This window comes from Drosophila persimilis, unplaced genomic scaffold (genome assembly GCF_003286085.1).
Source record: "Drosophila persimilis strain 14011-0111.01,24,50 unplaced genomic scaffold, DperRS2 tig00000000-arrow-pilon, whole genome shotgun sequence".
Lineage (NCBI taxonomy): Eukaryota > Metazoa > Arthropoda > Insecta > Diptera > Drosophilidae > Drosophila > Drosophila persimilis.
The window spans coordinates 21,375,348-21,396,779 of record NW_020825288.1 but is presented as its reverse complement, the minus strand read 5'-3'; the positions used below and the strand labels follow the sequence as shown (position 1 = coordinate 21,396,779).

Sequence of the window (21,432 nt, the reverse complement as noted above, 5' to 3'; positions counted from 1 at the left end):
GTAAATAATTAAAATATTAGAAGCTACACAGGACTAAAATAATTTAATTTATTAGATTAAATTGAATATAGAGCTTAGCGTTTAGGCGTTGTTTTTAGGGTGTTGGGGGTAAAGGGCTGATGGGTTTTGGGGGAGGGCCATAGTGCCACTATTTGTTGCGACGCGTTGATTCGGAGGCTGTGGGTGGGGGCGGTGGTCCACGTTTGTTCAGCTCTTCCACAAACCCCACAACAATAACGTTCCTCTCCTCCTCCAAGTGGTCGAGCACCAAGTAGCTAAAGGGAGGAGATATTTAAGCTCTGATTCAGAAGAGGGGCTGGCTATATGATGGCTCTTACCGCTTATCGTTCTTGAGTATATCTTGTATTTCCTTGAGATGATTGGCATTTTCCTTGATGAGATCGCTGCTCTTGTGGGTAATGAATTTGCACTCTTGCAAGAGCTCACGCAGCGCCGTCTTCGCTTGCAGCGTTTTGTCCTTGATGTAATCCTTAAACTCGCGCTCCCCCTTCTCCGAATTGTACTTGAGATACCGCGGATCTTCTTTAACCAACTTCTTGATCTCCTTCCAAGTGCTCGTCAGCTGTAGGGTGCTGATCTCGTCGAGCATTTCGCGGAATCTCTCGCGTTTCTTCTTCATCAGATTGTCAATGTGTACATTGAAGATTCTACAAGATGAAAGTAACTATGGTATTTACTATATGTATGTAATGGATTTCTGAACCTACCTCTCACGATCATCCCGATCGAGTGGCTCGATCTGCTCCCATCGATGATCCTTGCGAAGCTGTCGCTTCACCTCCTTCCAAGTGAAGTCTGCCGTCCTCACGAGATCCGTCAGCAGGGCCGTAAAGTGTCCAATGCTTTCGTCCCGCTTGTGGTGCTCACGCTCCTTGTCCCGATCACGCAGATGACCGGCCAGGGTGCGCTGCACCTCCTTCTCCCTTTCCCGAATACTCTGCTCTGCCCGAAGCTTCTTTTCGCGCTCCTTTTGCTTTTGTTCGGCCTCGCTCTCCCGCTGGCGGGCCACTTCGCTGTCATCGCTGCCAGCCCGCTCCTCGCGCTCCGACTCGTCATGGTGTTCGCCCTCCTCCTGCAGTACAATCAAGGACACTTTTAGTAGAAAGAACACTAAAAAAAGAAATAAAAACTTACGGGGGAATCTCGTTTTTTGCTCTTCTCCGACTTGCTCTTATCCTTCTCCTTGTCTTTGTCCTTGGAGGATTTACGCTCACGGTCCTTGTCCTTGGAGCGACTACGGCCACGATCCTTGCGGCTCTTCTCCTTGTCCTTGTCCTTATCCTTGTCCTTGCGATCGGATTTACGTTCCCGATGACGTTCCCTCTCCCGCTGTTCCCGCTGCTCACGCTCCTTGCGCTTCTCCTCCTTCATTATGTGGAGATAATCCTCGAAGTACTCCTCCCGATACATTGAGTCGACTATCCGGTAGCGCGGATCCGATTCCAGCTTCTTCTTGATGTCATACCAACGCGTATGGCGCTCAATGTCGTGCCGCTCCCGCAGCATATCGAGAAAGTCCTTGCGAATCTAGAGAGTGTGATTGTAAGGGAGGAGAATGTTTGACATGACAGCCATGCGGAAGAGAAAAGAAATAAAGTCTACGAGTTAGAGGTCTGGCATTGATAAGAGTCTTTCACTTAACAATCTATGGGCTTAAAGAGCAAACTTAGAGCTTAAATGCTAGTAATTTCTTATGGCTACTGAACATAGTTACACTCTTCATGTTGCCTGCAAAAGAGAATGATTTTGGATTAGTGTTTCAAAGACCTAACTGAAAGAGAAGTTGTTCGATTAGTTTCAGGCCCTGGCTCCGTGGAGAGAGAGAGGATCTACATGTAAAAGCAGGACTTTCAGACCACAGAAAAATGAAATTAAATGAGTGAAAGTTTACTTGACTTTTTTGGGTGTGGGAAAAATACAAATGTGTATTCAATGTGCTTCTATCGTTTACAATCGTTCAATCAAAGCAGAGTAAATGCAAGTGCATATATGGGAAACAAGCAATAATCAGACCACCTTTTGCTAAATTCCTCTCTCTGTGTTTCCGTCTTTAGAGCAGGGCCTTTGAAAGGATTACATTAAAAGACTTCAGGCCATGGCCGAAGTGTACAGTGTTTATAGAGCTACAATAAATACATATAATAGTATACATAATAAAGGTGAGTGGGTGGCGGGGCGGGCGCCGGCAAGTGCAAAGATCTGATCTCCATGGACATGGGACATCGGATCTCTTTGCGCTCCATTGGGGCCACACAGAACTCTTGGGGCGGGTCGTGGGGGATGTCTTTATTATTGTAAAACATAAACGGAAAATATTTGGTTAATTAAATTACGTATTATTCATACTGTTTGCTCAGCGGCCGAAGACACCCTGCAAGCTGTGGCTCTCCTCCGATTGCTCCTCTTTCTGCAGCAGCTCCTCCTCTCTCCTCCTACCTCCTGATGGGCCTCTCTCTTTCTCTCTCTCTCTCTCTCTCTGTGTACCAACACGATCTTCAAATATCATCGTGTTACATATGATTACAAAATGCCAATAACTCCAATGCCATTCTCCATTCATTATCCATTATCATCACATCCTCACATCACATCCTAATTTTCGGGGGCGACGTGGGGCATGGCATGGGGCGGGAAGTGGAAATCACACCAACAATTATTCAGGATATTTTTCAGTATTTTGGCTGAACAGAACCTTTTTTTGTTGTCATATAAATTGTCTTTTTGTTTTCCAAATTTGTTTCATTTTGTTTTTTAATTTTTTTTTTTTGCAGAAAAACAAATTTTTAATGGAATTTTTTGGTTTTGTTTTTTTAGTTTTTTTTTTTAGAAAACTCACCACACAGATTGCGAGCGTGGTGTGCGTGGTGCGATGACGACGATGTTGTTGAAGATTGTTGTTGTTGTTGTTGTTGTTCTTGATGTTGCTGTCGTTTTGTGTGATGGTGGTTTTTGGTGATGTTTTTTTTTGAGTGGTGGTGCATTTGTGCTGTAATCTGTAGCTAGTAGTAGCAGTAGCTAGTGGCTAGGGTAACAGTGGCCACAGGCAATGCATTTTATTGTGTGGTGTGGGCATCATTTAGCGACACAACGGAACCACATGGTCGTCGTCGGTCAAAGGGCAAATGCAATGCAGTTCAGGGTTTCAGTTTCAGGTTTCAGATTTGGTTGGGTTTCAGTATCAGTTTCGGTTCACACACGTTGTTTTATGTTTAAAAGTTAACAAAAAATCAATCATATTATGTAAATACGCTTTGTATACAGATTAAGATTTAAAATATATGTATATAGAATATATTGGTATATAATTGGCATAGATACATCGATTCATTTGGATACGTAAGGAGATTCAACAGCATCGTATAAGTAGTACGATTTCCCTGCCATAAGCCTACCTGTTCTTTTTTTAGTTGCTTGTCCTCCTTCTCCCGACGGCGTACGTCCACGATGTACTCGTTGAAGAGGCTCTCGCGCTCGCGCACCTTCTCGATGGCCCGATAGCGCTCCTCCTTGGCATTCTTCTGGCTAAACTCTGAGAAGGAGGATCTGCAAAGGCAGGGCAAGGGTCAGTCAGCAAACAATTCAATCGAACGATCAATCAACCCGCTAAACACTCACTTGCCATGCAGCCTGGCCTCCTCCATAAGGCTACGGAAGTCATCGCGCTTCTGTCGCATCTTGTTGCGCTTCTCCTTGCGCTCCTCCTCGGCCCGGTCCTTGACATACTTTTCAAATACCTGTTTGCGTTCCTTCGATGTGAGCAGCAGATACCGCGGATCAAAGACAATCTTGTGCAGCTCCTTCTCCCACGTGCTGAACGCCGACACATCCTTCTCCCGCAGCATCTCCTTGAACTGGGTGACGCGCATCTCCAGGGGAATGAGGGCACGCTCCTTGGCTGCCCTCTGCTCGGCCTCCAATGCAGCATCCTCGGACCGCTTCGATTTTGTCACTAATATGAACAAATTTATTAAAAGGGGGCCAGAAATGGGATTTATGGGCACTCAATACTTTTCTTACCCATCCGCACGCGCTTGGTGGGGACCTCCTCTACACTGGATTCGGATTCAGTGCCAATCTTGATGACCTCCTCGTCATCCTCCTCCTCCGGTTCAATGTGCTGGACGTCCGGCTGCTGTGCCTGCGCCTGGGCCACGGCTGAGGCTAGCTCTTCTCCTGCTTCCTCGTTGGTCTTCTGTTCTGCCGCTTCAGCTGACTTTTCCTCCTCCGTTTTGAGCTGTTCGGGTCGATCGTTGACCGCCTTGTCCACATCCTCACGGTTCATTAGATCCTCGGGTCGATCCCAGACCGAAGTCCGCGTCGAGGGATTGTAAAAGAAGACACGAGCATCGCCAGTCCAGACCACACACCAGGGTGTGCCCGCAATGGGGGTGCTCGTTACTGGGCGAGACTTGTCCGTCTGCTTGGCCGTGGCCGCCGCTTGCTTCTTTTGCTCCTCCTCCTTCTTGCGCTTCTCTTCGGCCGCCTTCTTCCCCTCCTTTTCCAAGGCGGCTGCCTGCGATGCCTTTGCACTCTCGGTGTTCGCTTTCATGGCGGCGGCAGCTGCCGCGTACGCCATTTGGGGATCAAATCCCGGTGGCGCCGTGCCCGGAGGCATGTGCATCATCGGATTGGGCAGCAAATGGGGTGGTATTCCGCCTGGAGGTCCCACTGCTGGCGCCACACCGGAGTGTGCAGCCATACGGGCCGCCTCCATGTCCCTCAGAGCCTGCGGCTTCTCCCACACGCTCTCCCCGCGCGCAGCATGATAATAATACGGCCTGCCATCCGGAGCACGATGCTCGGACCATTCCGCTGCCCGTGCAATCACCGCTGGATCTATGACGCCTGGCTTTATGATCAGCGTCTTGGCTGGCTTATCCTGGCCGCCTGGCGGAGCGTGCATGTGCTGCTGCTGCTGTTGTTGCTGTTGCCATGGCGGCACACCCACGCCCCAGGGTCCACCGGGAGCAGCACCCCCCGGGAAGCCATATGCAGGCGGGGGCATGCAGAAGGGCGGCTGGCCAAAACCAGGAGGCGGCTGCATCCCAGGAGGCTGAAACATGGGCGGCGGCTGTTGTCGTACATTGGGCGGAGGCTGCGACAGCAGCGGACCGGCTGCATTCGGCGGGGGTTGGCTCATCAGATGAGGCGGTGGCTGCGATGTCAGATGGGGTACTGCTGCCATCTCAGAGCCCAGAGATGGTTCGCCAGTTTTCACATCCGGCTTGACAGCCGCATTGGGCGGCCTCTTGGCTATCTCCTCTACCTCAGTTTGGGTCATTATTTTGACAGTGGGCCCATCCGGACGTGTCCAGGTGGTTTCGCGCGTCACCGCATGGTAATAGTAGGAGCGTCCATCCTCCGCCTTCGTCTCCACCCAAATCTCTGATGTGGCCGCCGCCACACCATTTGCCCCTGGAGGAGGCATCTGTTGGTGGTGTGTCGGTGGCTGTTGTTGTTGCTGCTGCTGTTGTTGTAGCGCCTGCTGTTGCAGCGTCTGCTGCTGGGCCGAGTGCTCGCCGATGGGGCGGCCACTAAATGCATTAAAAGGTTTACTCCTGGAATGCGACCACATTTAGTATGCTTCGATATCGGCATCGGGTGGAAAAGTCGGCGCCAGATACTTACCAAGTGACATCGGTCGGTTTTTCCTTCGCTATAGCAACGCCGTTCGGCCCCTCTTGACTGGCGCTGGCACTGGCACTGCCATTGCCATTGATGTTCAGGGCGACTCCTGGAGGAGATTGATTCTCTTCCTGAAAGTTTACCGGCGAACTGGCCCGCTCACTGTCCATGCTCTCGTCTAAAGTGGTTTCCATTGCACACAATTTACGCGTATTACACTTTTTTCTCTTTGCATTTAAAAATTTTCACCAATTTTTCTGCACTTTTCTGCCGCTAGGGATGTAAATACAAGCAGGTGTGCTTTCGATACGTGTTATCGATTGCTGTCAAAACACAGTGCTGGCTATCTGCCTAGAGATGAGCACGATATTTTGGTCAAGCTCTTTGAATTTAGGAAATATTAGCAAATAGACTTTAAATCTCAATCCTATCCAGATATGGTGTGTACAGTATAATATAATATTGACAATGTTCAATCTCTGCTTTAGCTGTGATTGCTGATTTAAGACACCCTTCTCAACAGTAACAGGTTCGTGTAACTATCGCCCAGCGTCGTGTAGTAACACGACCCCACCCCTCACACATTCAAACCCGAATTGTTTTTCTAACACGTGCAGCCGCGGTTTGCAATGGGGAAAATACGGAAAATAAAGACACACACCCCTGCCGGAGTAGGACTGGATGCATCCCTCCTGAATGGCCAGGACATTGACAGCGAGGAGGAGGGCTGCGGACCCATTGAAGCGATCAGTGTGCATCTACAACGACCGGATGTGGAGGAAAAGCTGAATGGACTGCACTCGTTCGCGGTGCTCGCCCTGCGAAAGGAAAAGGTTCAGGAAATCTGCCAAAGTAACTTGGTCCGCATTGCTGCACCCATGCTGTGCGACAAGGATATGGCAATTCGCGATGCCGCCGCCGGTGCCCTGAGAAATCTATCCGTGTTCGGATCAGAGGTCTGCGATTTCCTCGTCGACAATGATATATTGACTGCCCTGCTGTCGCTGGTGGCTGGCTACGACCTGACGAAACCTGTGTGCTTCGAGTCCGAGCTCCATGCCGACATCTTTCTGCAGGCAACACACTTGCTGCGGAATCTATGCGAGAGCTCTCCCACAGCCACAGAAGCCTTCAATCAGTCGAATTTCTTAAGGAATCTGCTGCTCTGCCTGGACTACCAGAAGTTTGGCCTGGAGATATCCATTTCCGTGGCTCAGCTGGTACTGGTGGTCTCCGAAAACAACTCTAGCTCGTGGAACCTCCTGGCAAATGCCACAATTCTGACAGAACTACTGAAAGTAACGGAAGGAAGCCACAGTTTGTTGTACCTAAGCGCTCTGGCAGCCGGGATTCTGTGCAATGTGCCCGCCTGTTCATCGGCCTACACGCGGGAGATTCTCGGCAGCCTGGACAAACTGCTGACGATCGACACGCAGGCGCAGCTGATGGGCTGCAAAAACGAAATCAAAGACCTGAAGAGTAAAAACGAAGCACCCGTGCTGGAGATCTCCATGGAAACGGAAGAAATGTCCGAAGCGCAGACCCAAAATCAGCCAAAACCCCAAAGTGAAGCGGATTCTGCTGTCAAGAATCTGGAGTATCTGTTGGATGCCCAACGTCTGGTGGCAGAAATCATCACCAATCTCGGATCGAGTGACGATCAATCTGGTTGGGGCTCGGACTCGGATCAGTCGGAGACCGAAAGTGTCGTCGATTTCGATATGAACGAACAGTCGGCGGACAATGATGCGGGTGCTCTGCCTGTGAATTTCGTGGAAACCATCCTACAAAACAATGTGGTGCAGAAACTGTGGCAAAAATCGCAGCCCCTCGACACCGCACTGGAGAAGCTCCTCTCGCAGCAGGAGAGCATTCGCGAGAAGGTCTCGAAAATGCGTGTCTCCTACCTGATTTGCCTGCAGAATCTGTGCAACGTGCTGTCGGTGCACGATCTGGGTGGCCACAATGACATCTACAACATGTGGTTCCACCTGGGACAGCAGGCCTTCAAGGGTACGGAAGATGCAACGATAATGGAGGCCATAACATCGCTAATGCGTTCCGCCTTGACGCTCCTGAAGACGCGCAAGGATCTCTTCAGTCAAATAACCGAAAATGATCTAAACATGATCATCGAGAGTGCCCAAAAGTCAACAATTATGGATATACGCGTCAATTGGAACCGCATGCTCGGCACACTGGGCTGCCTCTTGTCGGAGGCCCTAGTGAAAGGCATTGTCCAGTTCCTCCTGAATTCCTGCGCACAGGAGGAAGATCTGTGGGCCATGTCCGAGGGACTGGATGCCTTGATGGACATCTTTGCTGACGACGATTGGCCGCAAATCATAGCCGATTTGAATATGTGCGAGCGCGTCCAAACCCTCGAGGAACAGTTCAAATCAAAGTTCAGACAACAGCGGCGTGACCTTAAGGAGCGACGTCCCACCATATACACTGTAAAATCAAATTTTTCACGCTTTGTATTTTATTTAAACAAAAACTGTAAGCAATAAAATGAATTTTGACCAAACGAATCAGGCATGCAAATCGGCAAATCGTTAAATGGAATATATGGTAAGCCAGTAGTATTCCATTCAATGCGCAATGATATCTGGATGGAAAATGTTGCCGCTGGGGCTGGTGTGCCTCCTCCTGTTGGTGGAGCTGGCACTGGCCGTCGGTCCTACGGGGGTAGATTTCAGAGCCTACAACTACTGCGATGAGAAACTTTGTCCCGAGGGAACGACACATGTGGCCTGTAAGGCACGGGAGAAAGTGAGTATCCCAACCAGCCATTTCTTGAAATGGTGACCTAGGTGCCACGTAGGTGCCACGCATTATACATCTGTGTATCTTGAACCACTGAACAGACACTGGGCAAAAAATGTTCGATGGATGCCGACATAATACCAATCGAAGGCAAGCTACAGGACAGTCTAGTAGATCGTATTAATGAGCTGAGGGATAAGGTGGCCCAAGGGGGCTTTAGTGGCTTGACGGCGGCTGCTAAAATGGCGACCATGACTTGGGACCCGGAGCTGGCCTACCTCGCCGGCTTCAATGTGCAGACGTGTGATCCCCATCTCGATAAGTGCCGGAATACCCTGGTGTACAGCACCGTTGGCCAGTCGGTGGCCTATCGCGGCCTCAGCTCTAAGCATCGAGAGCTGGTTGAGATCATCTACAATGCCATTGGCTTGTGGTATCGTGAGCACGAGGTCACCGCCATGGATGACATCTTGAACTACATTGGACCGCACTTTGGGTAAGGTAAGATTGGTTGCCAATTCTCATGGGCTAACTCCCCGCTAACTCGCCCCGCAGAAAACCGAGAGAGAACTTTGTTCAAATGGTGGTCGACAATTGCAATCGTGTGGGCTGTGCCATCGTCCAACAGACCAAGAACGGCTGGCTCCAGACCTTTCTCACTTGCAACTACGCTTTCGCCCCTGTGCTGGGTCAACCCGTTTACAACAGCAGCAAACGGGCCGGTGATGGTTGCCAGTCCGGCCACAACCCCGTCTATACGAATCTCTGTTCTGTCGATGAAGTATACATGAGGAATGGGGTATCGACCATAGTCGATGTGCGAGAGCTAAATCGTTTGATCCCTAACCGAAGTCCAGGAATCGAAGAATATGTGAATCCTCCAAATTCCTCCAGTGCAGCATCAGCTGGCGAAGACGCGCCACCATCAGCTGCTGGTGAAGAAGTAGCGCCAGTAGCACGTCGCAGATCTGGCAAAATTCTTAAACGTAAGAGTCCACTAGGCCAGAAACCCAACGTTCAAAAGCGTAAGAGTCCACTCCGGCAGAAGACCAAGGTTCAAAAGCGTACAAGTCCAACACTCAAGAAAACGAAGATTCAAAAGCGTAAGAGTCCACTCCGCCAGAAACCCAAGGTTCAACTAAGATTGATGCCCACAATCGGACATAAAGTAGGATTAGCACGAAGAAGTAAAATCCAACGCAGAGAAGGAGAAGCTGCAGCAGCAGAAGGAGTAGCACAAAGAGTAGGCTCAGAAGGTGCAGCAGCAGAAGGAGCAGCAGCAGAAGGAGCAGCAGAAGGAGCCGCAGAAGGAGCAGCAGAAGGAGCAGCAGAAGGACCAGCAGAAGGAGCCGCAGAAGGAGCAGCAGAAGGAGCCGCAGAAGGAGCTGCAGAAGGAGCCGCAGAAGGAGCTGCAGAAGGAGCTGCAGAAGAAGCAACAACAGAAGGCGCCGCAGAAGGAGCAGCAGAAGGGGCAGCAGAAGGTGCTACAGAAGGAGCAGCAGAAGGTGGAACAGCAACTGAGGGTAAGAGAAACCACACATATTCCTTGTATATTTTGTACATATACAAAAAAGAGTGCCTGAATCCACAGTGCTTATAAAATCACAGATATACCCATCCCCTGCCCCTTTAATCGGTTACGAATCATTACGAATCTTGCCTTCAGTCAGAACCGAAAGATACCGAATCTCTAAAAACTGAGTTCGAGCACTGCGTTTTCGCAATCAGTAGCAAAGGCTCTTCTAGTTTCGGAAGTTTCACAGACTTCCAGGTGGCCCTGAATACCATCACTAGCACGGGCATGTGGGAGCTCAGCTCCTGGACGCTGAGCACAGGTCCCGGCCTAAACGCATGAAACGGTTAGCAGTGTCATCGCCCCAGTGGAACCCTCTTTCGTCTCCGTGTGTACGGCGATTACCTTGGGCCCTGTCCCCGTCCAAATGGGCGCTCATCATGTGGCTCAGCAAGTGCGAGTGGGCCACCAGCTCCTTGCAATCATCCACCTCCTCCTTCGCCTCATCGTCTTGATCTTGCGTCTCTGTGGCGGGAGTCCGAGAAGTGAGAAAGAGTGCTGAATTTATATTCAGGGAAAATATCGAAATACTTCTTACTTATAGAGAGTTTAGCCTCATTAAGAGAAATCTCTTAATTCGTACGAATTTATCCGAAATGTTAATTGTAAAAATTTCCGAAAACCAGAGCATGGCTTTATGTCTTAAGACTGTCCTTTTTGGATGGAGGCTAATATAATTTTTGCCATTTGCATTTCCAATTTCATCTTAATTGATATTGTTCCATTATGCCTTCAATGTAATTTTTGGCAAATTTAATTTCGAAACTGCAAAATATTTGCACTCAGTTTTCTGTTGTTTAAACTTCGATATACAGATATATATATGTATATACATTTGCACCATCCATCTTCAGCAGGTGGCGGTGAAGCAGCAACTGGAGAGGGCGGAGAGACCACTGCAGCAGCAGCAGCAGCAGATGGGGAGACCAATGCAGCAGCAGATGGAGAGACCACTGCAGCAGCAGCAGATGGGGAGACCACTTCAGCAGCAGCAGCAGATGGGGAGACCACTGCAGCAGCACCAGCAGCAGATGGGGAGGCCACTGCAGCAGCACTAGGAGCAGATGGGGAGACCACTTCAGCACAAGCAGCAGATAAGACTACTGCAGCAGCAGCAGCAGCAGATGGGGGGACCAATGCAGCACCAGAAGCTGATGGAGAGGCTAATGCACCAGCATCGGCTGATGGAGAGGCCAATGCACCAGCATCGGCTGATGGAGAGGCCAATGCACCAGCATCGGCTGATGGAGAGGCCAATGCAGCAGCAGATGGAGAGACCACTGCAGCAGCAGTAGATGGAGGAGCATCAGGAGGAGCTGGTATTGCTGCAGAAGGTGAAGGAGAATCATCATCTTCAGGTGAAGATTGGGTAGAATCGCTAGAATCATATTCTGATGAATCAGATGAAGATGATGTAGACACCTCCCATCGACTAAGAGAATTACCAGATGAAAAAAAAAATCAGAAACATGAAGAACAGCAGGCGGCAGAGGATAAAGCCCGGATTCTAAGGAAGTTCGCTCGCTTTCTGGCCATGATAAAAAGGGCTAATATGCTCAACAAGGAAGGCAAGGTCACGATCGTTACCACGAACCATGAGGTGGAGTACAATAGCAACAAAGTCGAGGGTCATAGAACTAACTTTAGAAGTCCAAAAGACAAGCGTTTAATCAACAGAGCCCGACGAATACGTCGGAGGAAGTGGAACTGGTACAGAACAGGAAGAGCGAACAAAGTCATGAAACGTGGTAGAAAACAAAATGGGCAGCGGCGTCGTCGTCGTCGTGGTCGTGGTCGTGGTCGTCAACGTTCCAGATCCAAGGCCGATGCCCGTTGGATTGTTGTGGGCTGAATGGTTGAATGCTGAATAAATGCAGATGTTCCAGAGCCTAGAGAATATCCTTTTTCATAAATAAATCAATGTTGAAATAAATGGAAATGATATGCGCTCCACTGCATAAATCTTGTATGTTTGTTTTTCTTTTTTATACTCGGTACTACACATACAGTTTTTGAATTAATCTACGATTCAGGACTATCTATAACTTCTGTAATTGCATCGTTTTCCAAATATCATTCATGCGCATTCGTCCCTCACGCAAATGACTCATCAGGGCATCAACGCCCGCTTGTATGGGGGTAGCAGGGCGCACACTGCCACTGCCGCTGCCGCTGCTTTCTCTTGTACACGTGGCCAGATGTCGGTGGTAGCGCCATTGGGTCTTGTACGACTTGTGGCAGTGGTTGCAGGTGTAGCACTCCTCATCGGCAGAGCCTTCTTCCACGTTTTCTCTCTTGACCGAATGCCGATTGTGGTTGGGACTGATCCATTTGGGCTCTGTCTTGATGAGCAGCTGTGTCTTGTTCTTGCGCTGCAGCTCCGACTGGTGATTGTACCGTACGTGATTGAACATTTTGGACATACTGGTCTTGGTGCGATTGCAAAGGGTGCACTTGAGATATGATCGATAGGGCAGATGCTTGAAGCAATGTTTCTGCAGCTCGGATCTCTTGGTGGTGGGCTGGATCTCGTGGCACTGCAGACACATGCTCTTGCGTCCAGCCTCCAGGATCTTGAAGCTATTCTCAATGTAATGCTCAAAGTCGTGCTTCTCGAACACATGCTCCCGCCACACATCCATGGAGTTGACCTCCTTGCCGCATTTCGGACATAAAAAGGTTAAGAGTTTCATGAGGCCGCTGGTGGAGATTTCCGTATCGGATTCTCGATTTGGGCTGCCGGAAATGCGTCGTCGTTTGACGCTGTTTGCACCAACAGCGCCCGCCGAATTCTCTGGATCTGTCTTCATTTCCTTCTGTAGCTGCGCCACTTCATCCTTGCCAAGAGCATCGATCTCAATGATGACCATCTCTTTGTTCTCCGCATCCTCTTCTGCTTCGGCGGCTTCGGGATCATCGAAAAACTCCTGGCAAAGGGCATCCAAATCGGCCTCGTCCTTGGGAGTCTGTTCCTCCTCCTTGCGCACAATATCCTCGTACGCCGTCAGGCATCTGTCCAGGTTTACTTCACTCACATTCGGCTTGTTTGGGGAGGATTTATCCTCCTCTGCCTGCAAATCAATGTCCATTAGGGCCTTTTGTAGCAGATCCCTACGTCTGGCGCCCACTGTCCCTGGCGGACGACCGCGACGTTTCGGTAGCAGTCGTCCCGCAACCGTTGTCGTGGCAGATGTATTGGGGTTCGGATTCCTTTTCATTTGTCGCAGCTTCGCTTCGTACTTTTCAATCTCCCGAATGTGCGTGTCCAACAGATGGCCATTGAGTGCACGTCTCCTGGTGTATGCCATGCGGCAGTGCACACAGCGATATGTTTCGCTGTGGTCCAAGTGCATGAAATAATGGTACTGCAGCAGAGCGATTGTCTTGTGTGCATTTTCCACCCACTTAAAGCAGATCTGGCACTCATGGAAACGCTCATCGATTTCGATAAAGTTAAAGTCCGAATAGGTCTTCTTCAGATAGTCGTGTTTCTGCAAAGGAAGAATGGATTTTAGCAACCAGGAGGGACGGGACCGCATTACTCACTGTATTTAGATGCTGACGCCACTCGGCCTGTGTCCGGAAGGCCTTTCCACACTCAGGGCATATGTACACCATGTGCGCCTCCAGGCGAGCATTCAATCTGCTTTGTTCGTCCGTCAGCATCATATTTCGCGACATTTTTGAATCAAATTTCTTGAAATTCAATCAAAACAACTTTTAGACGCACAAAATTGACATCGCATCCATCAAATGAAAGCGATAGGTCGATTTCGATACACTTGGTGGCTATCGGAATGCATCACTGCCATCCTCACATCGCTAGTTCTGCAATGAATAAATTTTTAGTAAAAACACACCATTTTTAAATTGTAAGCTTAAAGTATTAGTAGTAGGATCAAATTGAATCAAAATATCATGTCGAGTGCATCAAAGTCCACAGTAAGCAGCACTTGTCTTCTTTTTGGATAACTTTTCTACTACACCCACTACTACTTTCATGAGCAGCCAAGCGCCGCCGCCAGCGGCAGCAACAGCAGCAGCAACAGCTCCACGTCTGCAGCAACGGCGTCAGCATCCTCCTCGAATGTCCAGGAATTTAAGATCCGGGTGCCCAAGATGCGAAAGAAGCATCATGTTATGCGTTTCAATGCCACACTGAATGTGGATTTCGCCCAATGGCGAAATGTGAAACTGGAGAGGGAAAACAATATGAAGGAGTTTCGAGGGATGGACGAGGATCAGCCCAAGTTTGGGGCCGGCTCCGAGTACAATCGAGATCAGCGAGAGGAGGCACGCCGCAAGAAGTTTGGGATCATAGCGCGCAAGTACAGGCCGGAAGCACAGCCCTGGATATTGAAAGTCGGTGGCAAGATGGGGAAAAAGTTCAAGGGCATTCGGGAGGGCGGTGTGGGTGAGAATGCAGCATTCTATGTGTTCACCCATGCCCCGGATGGTGCCATCGAGGCGTATCCCCTGAACGAGTGGTACAATTTCCAACCCATTCAGAGATACAAATCTCTATCGGCGGAGGAGGCGGAGCAGGAGTTCGGTCGTCGAAAGAAGGTCATGAACTACTTCTCGCTTATGTTGCGCAAGCGTTTGCGTGGCGACGAGGAGGAGGAGCAGGATCCGGAGGAGGCAAAACTACTTAAGGCAGCGACCAAAAAGTCCAAAGAGCTAAAAATCACCGACATGGACGAGTGGATCGATTCCGAGGACGAGTCCGACTCGGAAGACGAGGAGGAGAAGAAGAAAAAGGAGCAGGAGGACAGCGACGATGGCAGCAAGGCCAAGGGGGGCAAGGGCAAAAAGGGCGCCGACAAAAAGAAGAAAAAGCGCGATGTGGACGACGAGGCGTTCGAGGAGTCGGATGATGGCGATGAAGAGGGTCGTGAAATGGACTACGACACCGAGTCCAGTGAAGAGTATGTCTATCTCGTCATTATCTTTTATCTGATTCCCACTTGTTGACACACTTGTTGCTGCCCACAGTGAACCCGATCCCGAATCCAAGCTGGACAAGGACATGAAGGGCGTTGCAGAGGAGGATGCTCTACGGAAGCTGCTTACATCGGACGAGGAAGATGAGGACGAGAAGAAGTCGGATGAGTCGGACAAGGATGAGGCGGATGGTGAGAAAAAGAAGAAGGAAAAGAACAAAGACGAAGCCTCTAAGGACAAGAAGAAGAAGAAACCCTCGAAGGATGACAAGAAGGCGAAGGCAAACGGCAGCGGTGGCGACTCCTCCACGGACTTCAGTACGGACAGCACAGACTCCGAGGATGATCTCAGCAATGGGCCACCCAAAAAGAAGGTCGTCCCCAAGGACAAAGAAAAGGAGAAGGAAAAGGAAAAGGAGAGTGCCACCAACAACAAGCCATCAACCAGCAGCAATGTCAACAAATCGCGCTCTTCCACGCCCACGCCAGCGAACAACGATGTCAACAAACGCAAGATGAACAGCCTGCCCAGCGATCTCACTGGCTCGGACACCAGTAACAGTCCAACCAGCACGCCGGCCAAGCGGACCAAAAACGAAATCAGCACTTCGCTGCCCACATCCTTCTCTGGCAGCAAAGTGGAGTAAGTTCAACCTTTAAATCCCCTTTAAATACAGTGTTCCTAACCATGTTTCTTTTTCAGGGACTATGGCATAACCGAGGAGGCAGTGCGGCGGTATCTCAAGCGTAAGCCGTTGACTGCCACCGAGCTGCTGACCAAGTTCAAGAACAAAAAGACTGGCGTCTCTAGCGATCGCCTTGTGGAGACTATGACAAAAATATTGAAGAAAATCAATCCCGTGAAGCACACCATCCAAGGAAAGATGTATTTGTGGATTAAATAGGCTGTAGACATGTGATTGTAAGATTTTTACATTTCACGTTCATTAAATTTAAGCTCAAATTGCCCTAAGATAGGGCCACATCTTGAAGAATTTGAAGTTGTTTTTATTTATTATTTAATTTACCCCTGGTTGGTAGAAGCGATAACATCGACGCACAAAAACATCGATAGTCCAACCGATGGTTTCAACAGTCATCTCTAACGGTTATCGCGAAGCACAAGTCCGTGTGGGGGAATGTAAAAAAAAAAAAAATATCCACTAATTACCAAGTCAAATCCTGATTTCTCGACTGCCATGCTAAATAACGATCTGCGCCAGTGTCCCTGTTGAATATTACCGACGCATAGATATCGTGCAGTGTCCTAGAATAGCAGCAAAATAGAACGCAATTGTTTTGCGATGGCGACGAGTGCTGGCGAAAAGGCGAGCGAGTGCTGAGAGAGAAAAAAATCGGTTGCAGAAATAAACCCTCAAGCAGCAAAACAGTGGCAGCCAAAATCAACAGAATTCCTGAAATAAACAATAACCGAGTGAGTTCTCAATGGGGTGTACGTGAATAAAAGGCCAAATAAGACAGGAAATCAGCTCAGCTGCTTTGTTGTGGTGTTAATTAAGCAGCAACACACATACACACATGAAAGCACCACCCACCCACACATATGCGGACGGAGAGAGATACGCCTAACAAAAAAAAAGCATAACAAAAGCCAGTGCATTAATTTGTTGGTAAAAATTTAGCGTTTTAGTCGGTGATGCCTTTTGATGGTCGCTTCAACCCTTTACACCTGTTGTCCCTTTTTCACTACAGGTACAAATACAGATATTACAAGTGTATTGGTATGTAAAGCAAAACCTTGAATTCGCGTTGTTTCGTGCGATGTGCGCCTTGTAAAGTTCAAGGTATTGCCACCCATGCGTGTGTGTGTGTGTGTGTGTGTAGGTGGGGTGGGTAACGCGTGTGTGACAGCCTTCAGGGGAAGCGGATTAATGCAAAAAATAAGCTGTAACGAAAAAGCCTTGCCCGCTATCATTAATAAGGAAAAGGGCGGTCCTGGCAGCCTTGATAAGAATCTCCCTCCACCTGGGAAACGGTTCCAATGGCGATGGGGGTATTCTAGGAACTTAGTTTGTTTTGCATAAAATGGAAACTGGAATACTAGAAAGAACTCCAGTCTATAATCGCTTCTTTGCTTACATTATATGGAAATGTATTCATTGTGTACTTAATTCACTTCTAAACAACAAATTTCCGCTTAAAATCAAGAATCAGCTGTTTGTTTTAGCTGCCAGGCAACACAGCTGTTCTGCAAAACAATCTCAACTTCGATTTGTTTACAAGAAATCAACAATTACCTCGCTGCACAGACAACCAACTCACGGGTGTTGCAATTAGAAATGGATCTCCCTTCGAAATCATATCGCATCCACGCGTTTCTCCGTTTGAATTCCTCTCTCCTAGAGCCCCTGGCTGTCTCTGTCCAATCGAGTATTTATTTATTTATTATTTGTTCATCCAATGAAAGTCACGTTCTCATTAATGTTTCTGCTGCTGCTGCTTCTCTGTCCTCTTTTGTAGCCACATTTCTATACACGACGATGTGCTAATGCCTGTGACGTTTTCTCTTATTTAATTATACATTTAAGACTTATTATTAGTGACATATTTGCGGTACATGCTAACAACTCTACTTTGGACATTTTTTGGTGAACAATTTCCACATTCTCGAAGTCTCTGAAACTTTGGGCTGTGATTCATCATTCCCTAGGGTTTAAGCCGGCTGAAGAGCCCCCATTCGTGACACAGATTCGGCGGGCTATTTATCGGAGAAGTTTCTAAAATCTATGCCGCTTCAATTGATGGCAAATTGAGCTCAATCACGGGCCAAAGCATAGCCGCAGACAGTTCCGTTGCGACGTCAGCGAAATGCGCTGATTGCTTACATAAGTTTTGAAAATGCATTTTCATGGGTCTCTGTCTCCGTCTCCGTCTCCGGTTTCGGGCAACAGCTGTAATGGGGAAAAAAAAGTATACTTTTTGTGGAATAATCAATACGCATACTCATACTCGTACACGAAAAAATATAAAAATAACGATCACAAGCCGTTTATCTTATCAGCTGAGCTGTTTGTTTGCCTTTGACTTGAGCTGGCATTATAAACTCTGTTTCTTTTACAATTGCAGTCCTAAAAAAAAGAACACCAGGCTGTGGCAAACAGATGAGAGATGCGAATAGTGCGAATGGTGACGACAGCACAAAGCAGCAGCAGCAGCAGCAGGAGCAACAGCAGTGGAAACAACGAGGGGCAACAGCAATAACATCAGTGTAGAAGGAATAATATTTCGACGAAAAACCACAAGTTGCAGGCCGGCAGGCAGCAGCAGTAGCAGCAGCATGACCACAAGAAAGAGCTGCCACGTACTGGCCCTGTTGGGTCTGTGTCTGGTCTGCCATGAAGCGGCTGTGGTCAGTGGACATGTGCTCGTCTACAGACGCATCTCAAATCAGGCAAGTATTCTATATGCATGTGTATTTCCTTTGACAGAACAACCAATACTCATTTGTTGATATTTCTTTTGGCAGTTGATCGAAGAATTCAATGATTTGCCAGCACAATTTGGTCCTCTACTGCCGCCGAATGGTCTCAAGGTGTATGTGGTGCCTGCCATGCCCCATTCCTATGGTTGTGATACGCTGAGTAGGCCACCGCATTTGCTTTATCCATCGGCGGCCAAATTTGTGGCACTGATATCACGCGGCGGTGGGTGCACCTTTGAGACGAAGGTGCGTATGGCACAGAATGCAAGCTACTCAGCTGTGATTGTCTACAATAATGAAGGGGATGACTTGGGTAAGCAGCTCCGGCACCAGCGCATACCCGCCGCAATCAAGTGACTTCCCTGCCGATTGTCTTACTAATTATGTCTCTGATTTGCAGAGCAAATGTCCGCCGATAATCAGTCGGGCATACACATACCCTCCGTCTTCGTGGGCCACACAACGGGTAAGGCGCTGGCCACATATTTCACGCCCGAAGTGGTGCTAATCATCAACGATGAGCTGCCCTTCAATATCAACACACAATTGATATTGCCCTTCTCCATATTGATTGGCCTCTGCTTTCTCATCATGGTATGAGCGATTCAATCTTTGATTGATTCACATATCCCTATTTACATTTCATTCATGGTTTGTGTTTCGTTCTTTAGGTCATCTATATGATATATAAATGCATACGCGAACAGCGTCGCCTGCGTCGCCATCGACTGCCCAAGAGCATGCTGAAGAAGTTGCCTGTGCGGCGCTACACAAAGAACAATACGAACAATAAATATGATACCTGTGTGATCTGTCTGGATGAATTCGTTGAGGATGACAAGCTGCGTGTGCTACCATGCTCACATCGTAAGCGAAGATCGCTGTAATCCAGTAGATAATACATATATATTTATACGTATATCTTTATCTTGCAGCCTATCATACACATTGCATTGATCCCTGGCTGACCGAAAATCGTCGCGTTTGTCCCATTTGCAAGCGCAAGGTTTTTACGAAAGGCGAGACACGTGCAAGTCGGAATCGACAGCCTTCGTTGGATAGTGTCACGGACACGGATGATGATACAACGCCGCTGCTGCAACAGCAGCCAAACGGTGGCAGGCAGGGTGGTCAAGGGTCCACCTCATCCGCTGCCAGTGCAGCAGCGGCTGGCAGTAGCTCAAGTGTGGCAACAGCTGCTGCTGCTGCTGCTGCTGGAGGCACCACACGCCACGGCACCTTTCGACGTGCTGATGCTGGTCGGAATCCATTTGAGGCGCAGGAGACTCAAAGCTCGGATGATGAGAATGGTGCGTGTGCTGCTCTGCTGATTGATTGAATCATTTAGTAAATTCTCTTCTTTGTTTTTGGGAACAGCCCTGCTGGACTCTGCCTCACTTCCGGCCACCTCATCGTCGTCCACTCATGAGCGCATGAATCCATTCGATCGTGCACCAAATCTACCCGCACATCTCGCTCGACAGTTGAACGAAGCACGTCCCTCGATTTGGTCGCGCATCAACTTTGGGTAATGCCTATTTTTCATTGTATTTCTTTTTGTGTGTCTGGACGCTAATTCTGAATGCATTTTGGCAGCTTCCTGTTTCGTCGTCCAGCGACTGCGATTAGTGTGGCAGCACCTCCATATCTGGAGCACGTAGAGTCTGGAACTAGTGCCGTGATGGGGCTGCCTGCGACGACTGCAATGACATCAACAACGGGGACAATTGCCGTTGCCACGCCCGCTTCGAATAACATCCTTAATCCGAATTTAAGCGGCTCGTTCAAGGATGACGACGATATGCCACCGCATCGCTCCATCTACGAACCCATAGCAATCAATACGCCAGCGGCCGCCAATGATTCGGCGTTCCTGCAGACGCCCACGCAGGGCGGCATAGGCGTGGCCGCATTGCCACACAGTGCTGCCGATCGTCAGTTTCTCATATGAGATTCCCCCTTAGTCGTCATCGATTCCCAAAGAATAACACTTTTTGTTTTCTAATCAAGAATTATTTTTCGTTTGGGTTCGCTTTCAGGAGAGAATCAAAGAGAGAGAAGGAGAGAGAGAGCTGTGTGGCTGCCAGCTGCTTTGTTTTAAACAATTAACGAATGTTTATTATTAAATATTAATAAATATGTAGGCCCCCCCCCAGATCTTGTGCTGGCCTGTAAGTCCGTCACGCCCACAAAATACACAGGCACACACAATACACACACACACACGTACATATATATGCGTATAAAAATTGTGATTTATTTTATATACATTTTACAAACCTAATCGCACGATTGGCACAGAACCACAGAAGAATCACCCGCCTACAAAATTTACCAAAACAAAACGCAAAAAATACCACATTTAAGATTTGAAATTGTTTTTTATTTTACTGATTTTGATTTCGGATTAATTATTTTTTATGTTTTTTCTTTAGTCAAACAAAACCCAAAAACGTGCAACAGAGCGATTCATGGAATTAGTTTGTATTTTTAATTTGAAACAAACACACACAAAAACAAACAAAACAAAAACAAATGAAATTAAAGCAAACAAAATTTGATTAATGAATGATTGATGTGGCATTATATGGGCCACATATTGTATATTATTCTCGATTTAACTAATTTTAAGTTTACTATAAAAAAAAAAGAAACAATATTTAAACTAAAACACCTCCAAAATGTTGCAATTGATTTCCGCAGAAGAGTAGTGAAAAACACAACACAATAAAACATATACAATATATGAATGAATGTACGTTTCTTCTCCTTTTTAAAAATATGATAAAATTATATTTCAAGTTGCCACAAAATCCACTGAAAGTAGAACAAAAAAAAACCAAGTGTTTGTGATTATTTTAACCCAAAAAGAAACCCTATTATATGAAACTGAAGATAAAACGAAATTCAATTAAGGCATAGATGCATTCGAAAAAAACCAACCAAAATATATAAAGTATATTTAGAAATGCTGTGGCAGTGTAATTTAAATTTAATTTACATTCAAACAAAAAATAAACGTAATGGATATAAAAAATACACATGATCTGGAATTGTTT

The 21,432-nt window shown here is 47.8% G+C and overlaps 6 protein-coding genes across 8 annotated transcripts; 4 read left to right on the top strand and 2 right to left on the bottom strand.

The window, feature by feature from the left end:
• Positions 1-34: 34 nt before the first annotated feature.
• On the bottom strand, positions 35-5,908 carry LOC6591970 (transcription elongation regulator 1). Of its 3 annotated transcripts, none has more exons than XM_026986604.1 (8): positions 5,650-5,904; positions 4,030-5,579; positions 3,637-3,970; positions 3,414-3,564; positions 1,156-1,548; positions 729-1,093; positions 339-668; positions 35-275 (listed from the first exon to the last, which is right to left on the bottom strand). In XM_026986604.1, the coding sequence occupies exons 1-8, from the start codon at positions 5,838-5,840 to the stop codon at positions 149-151; spliced, it is 3,441 nt and encodes a 1,146-aa protein (XP_026842405.1). In that variant the 5' UTR covers positions 5,841-5,904; the 3' UTR covers positions 35-148. The 3 variants fall into 3 exon arrangements, with proteins under 3 accessions (XP_026842405.1, XP_026842412.1, XP_026842418.1); XM_026986611.1 differs by having other exon boundaries at positions 4,039-5,579; XM_026986617.1 differs by lacking the exons at positions 35-275; positions 339-668; positions 729-1,093; positions 1,156-1,548 and adding exons at positions 2,452-2,613; positions 2,858-3,043 and having other exon boundaries at positions 5,650-5,908.
• A 234-nt stretch (positions 5,909-6,142) lies between these two features.
• On the top strand, positions 6,143-8,193 carry LOC6591969 (HEAT repeat-containing protein 3). Its single transcript, XM_002016977.2, has 2 exons — positions 6,143-6,175; positions 6,264-8,193. Exon 2 carries the CDS (start codon positions 6,276-6,278, stop codon positions 8,157-8,159), a length of 1,884 nt encoding a protein of 627 aa, XP_002017013.2. The 5' UTR covers positions 6,143-6,175; positions 6,264-6,275; the 3' UTR covers positions 8,160-8,193.
• A 70-nt stretch (positions 8,194-8,263) lies between these two features.
• LOC6591968 lies at positions 8,264-10,270 on the top strand. Its single transcript, XM_026991167.1, has 4 exons — positions 8,264-8,421; positions 8,517-8,911; positions 8,971-9,719; positions 10,086-10,270. The coding sequence occupies exons 1-4, from the start codon at positions 8,269-8,271 to the stop codon at positions 10,268-10,270; spliced, it is 1,482 nt and encodes a 493-aa protein (XP_026846968.1). The 5' UTR covers positions 8,264-8,268.
• Positions 10,271-11,937: 1,667 nt separating this feature from the next.
• On the bottom strand, positions 11,938-13,704 carry LOC6592041. The gene is made up of 2 exons (XM_002016973.2): positions 13,535-13,704; positions 11,938-13,479 (listed from the first exon to the last, which is right to left on the bottom strand). Exons 1-2 carry the CDS (start codon positions 13,667-13,669, stop codon positions 12,028-12,030), a joined length of 1,587 nt encoding a protein of 528 aa, XP_002017009.1. The 5' UTR covers positions 13,670-13,704; the 3' UTR covers positions 11,938-12,027.
• Positions 13,705-13,872: 168 nt separating this feature from the next.
• Positions 13,873-15,923, top strand: LOC6592040 (general transcription factor IIF subunit 1). Its single transcript, XM_026984935.1, has 4 exons — positions 13,873-13,930; positions 13,997-14,916; positions 14,984-15,574; positions 15,635-15,923. Exons 1-4 carry the CDS (start codon positions 13,907-13,909, stop codon positions 15,834-15,836), a joined length of 1,737 nt encoding a protein of 578 aa, XP_026840736.1. The 5' UTR covers positions 13,873-13,906; the 3' UTR covers positions 15,837-15,923.
• Positions 15,924-16,340: 417 nt separating this feature from the next.
• LOC6592039 (E3 ubiquitin-protein ligase RNF13) lies at positions 16,341-20,324 on the top strand. The gene is made up of 8 exons (XM_026984942.1): positions 16,341-16,366; positions 18,019-18,343; positions 18,419-18,686; positions 18,774-18,967; positions 19,045-19,240; positions 19,309-19,683; positions 19,751-19,901; positions 19,970-20,324. The coding sequence occupies exons 2-8, from the start codon at positions 18,230-18,232 to the stop codon at positions 20,322-20,324; spliced, it is 1,653 nt and encodes a 550-aa protein (XP_026840743.1). The 5' UTR covers positions 16,341-16,366; positions 18,019-18,229.
• The last annotated feature ends 1,108 nt before the right edge of the window (positions 20,325-21,432 follow it).

Bases quoted from the DNA above. Each gene is read 5' to 3' on its own strand.
- LOC6591970 (XM_026986604.1), bottom strand. From the start codon at position 5,840: ATGGAAACCACTTTAGACGAGAGCATGGACAGTGAGCGGGCCAGTTCG. The intron at 3,565-3,636 runs GTGAGTGTTTAG...CTGCCTTTGCAG, and splicing joins GAGGCCAGGCTGCATGGCAA to ATCCTCCTTCTCAGAGTTTA. The intron at 1,094-1,155 runs GTAAGTTTTTAT...ATTGTACTGCAG, and splicing joins GCAAAAAACGAGATTCCCCC to GAGGAGGGCGAACACCATGA.
- LOC6591969 (XM_002016977.2), top strand. From the start codon at position 6,276: ATGGGGAAAATACGGAAAATAAAGACACACACCCCTGCCGGAGTAGGA.
- LOC6591968 (XM_026991167.1), top strand. From the start codon at position 8,269: ATGTTGCCGCTGGGGCTGGTGTGCCTCCTCCTGTTGGTGGAGCTGGCA. The intron at 8,422-8,516 runs GTGAGTATCCCA...ACCACTGAACAG, and splicing joins CCTGTAAGGCACGGGAGAAA to ACACTGGGCAAAAAATGTTC. The intron at 9,720-10,085 runs CAGAAGGAGCAG...GCCTTCAGTCAG, and splicing joins AGGAGCAGCAGAAGGAGCCG to AACCGAAAGATACCGAATCT.
- LOC6592041 (XM_002016973.2), bottom strand. From the start codon at position 13,669: ATGTCGCGAAATATGATGCTGACGGACGAACAAAGCAGATTGAATGCT. The intron at 13,480-13,534 runs GTGAGTAATGCG...CTTCCTTTGCAG, and splicing joins GGCGTCAGCATCTAAATACA to AAACACGACTATCTGAAGAA.
- LOC6592040 (XM_026984935.1), top strand. From the start codon at position 13,907: ATGTCGAGTGCATCAAAGTCCACA. The intron at 13,931-13,996 runs GTAAGCAGCACT...TTTCATGAGCAG, and splicing joins CGAGTGCATCAAAGTCCACA to CCAAGCGCCGCCGCCAGCGG. The intron at 14,917-14,983 runs GTATGTCTATCT...TGCTGCCCACAG, and splicing joins GACACCGAGTCCAGTGAAGA to TGAACCCGATCCCGAATCCA.
- LOC6592039 (XM_026984942.1), top strand. From the start codon at position 18,230: ATGACCACAAGAAAGAGCTGCCACGTACTGGCCCTGTTGGGTCTGTGT. The intron at 18,687-18,773 runs GTAAGCAGCTCC...TCTGATTTGCAG, and splicing joins TAATGAAGGGGATGACTTGG to AGCAAATGTCCGCCGATAAT. The intron at 19,241-19,308 runs GTAAGCGAAGAT...TTTATCTTGCAG, and splicing joins TGTGCTACCATGCTCACATC to CCTATCATACACATTGCATT.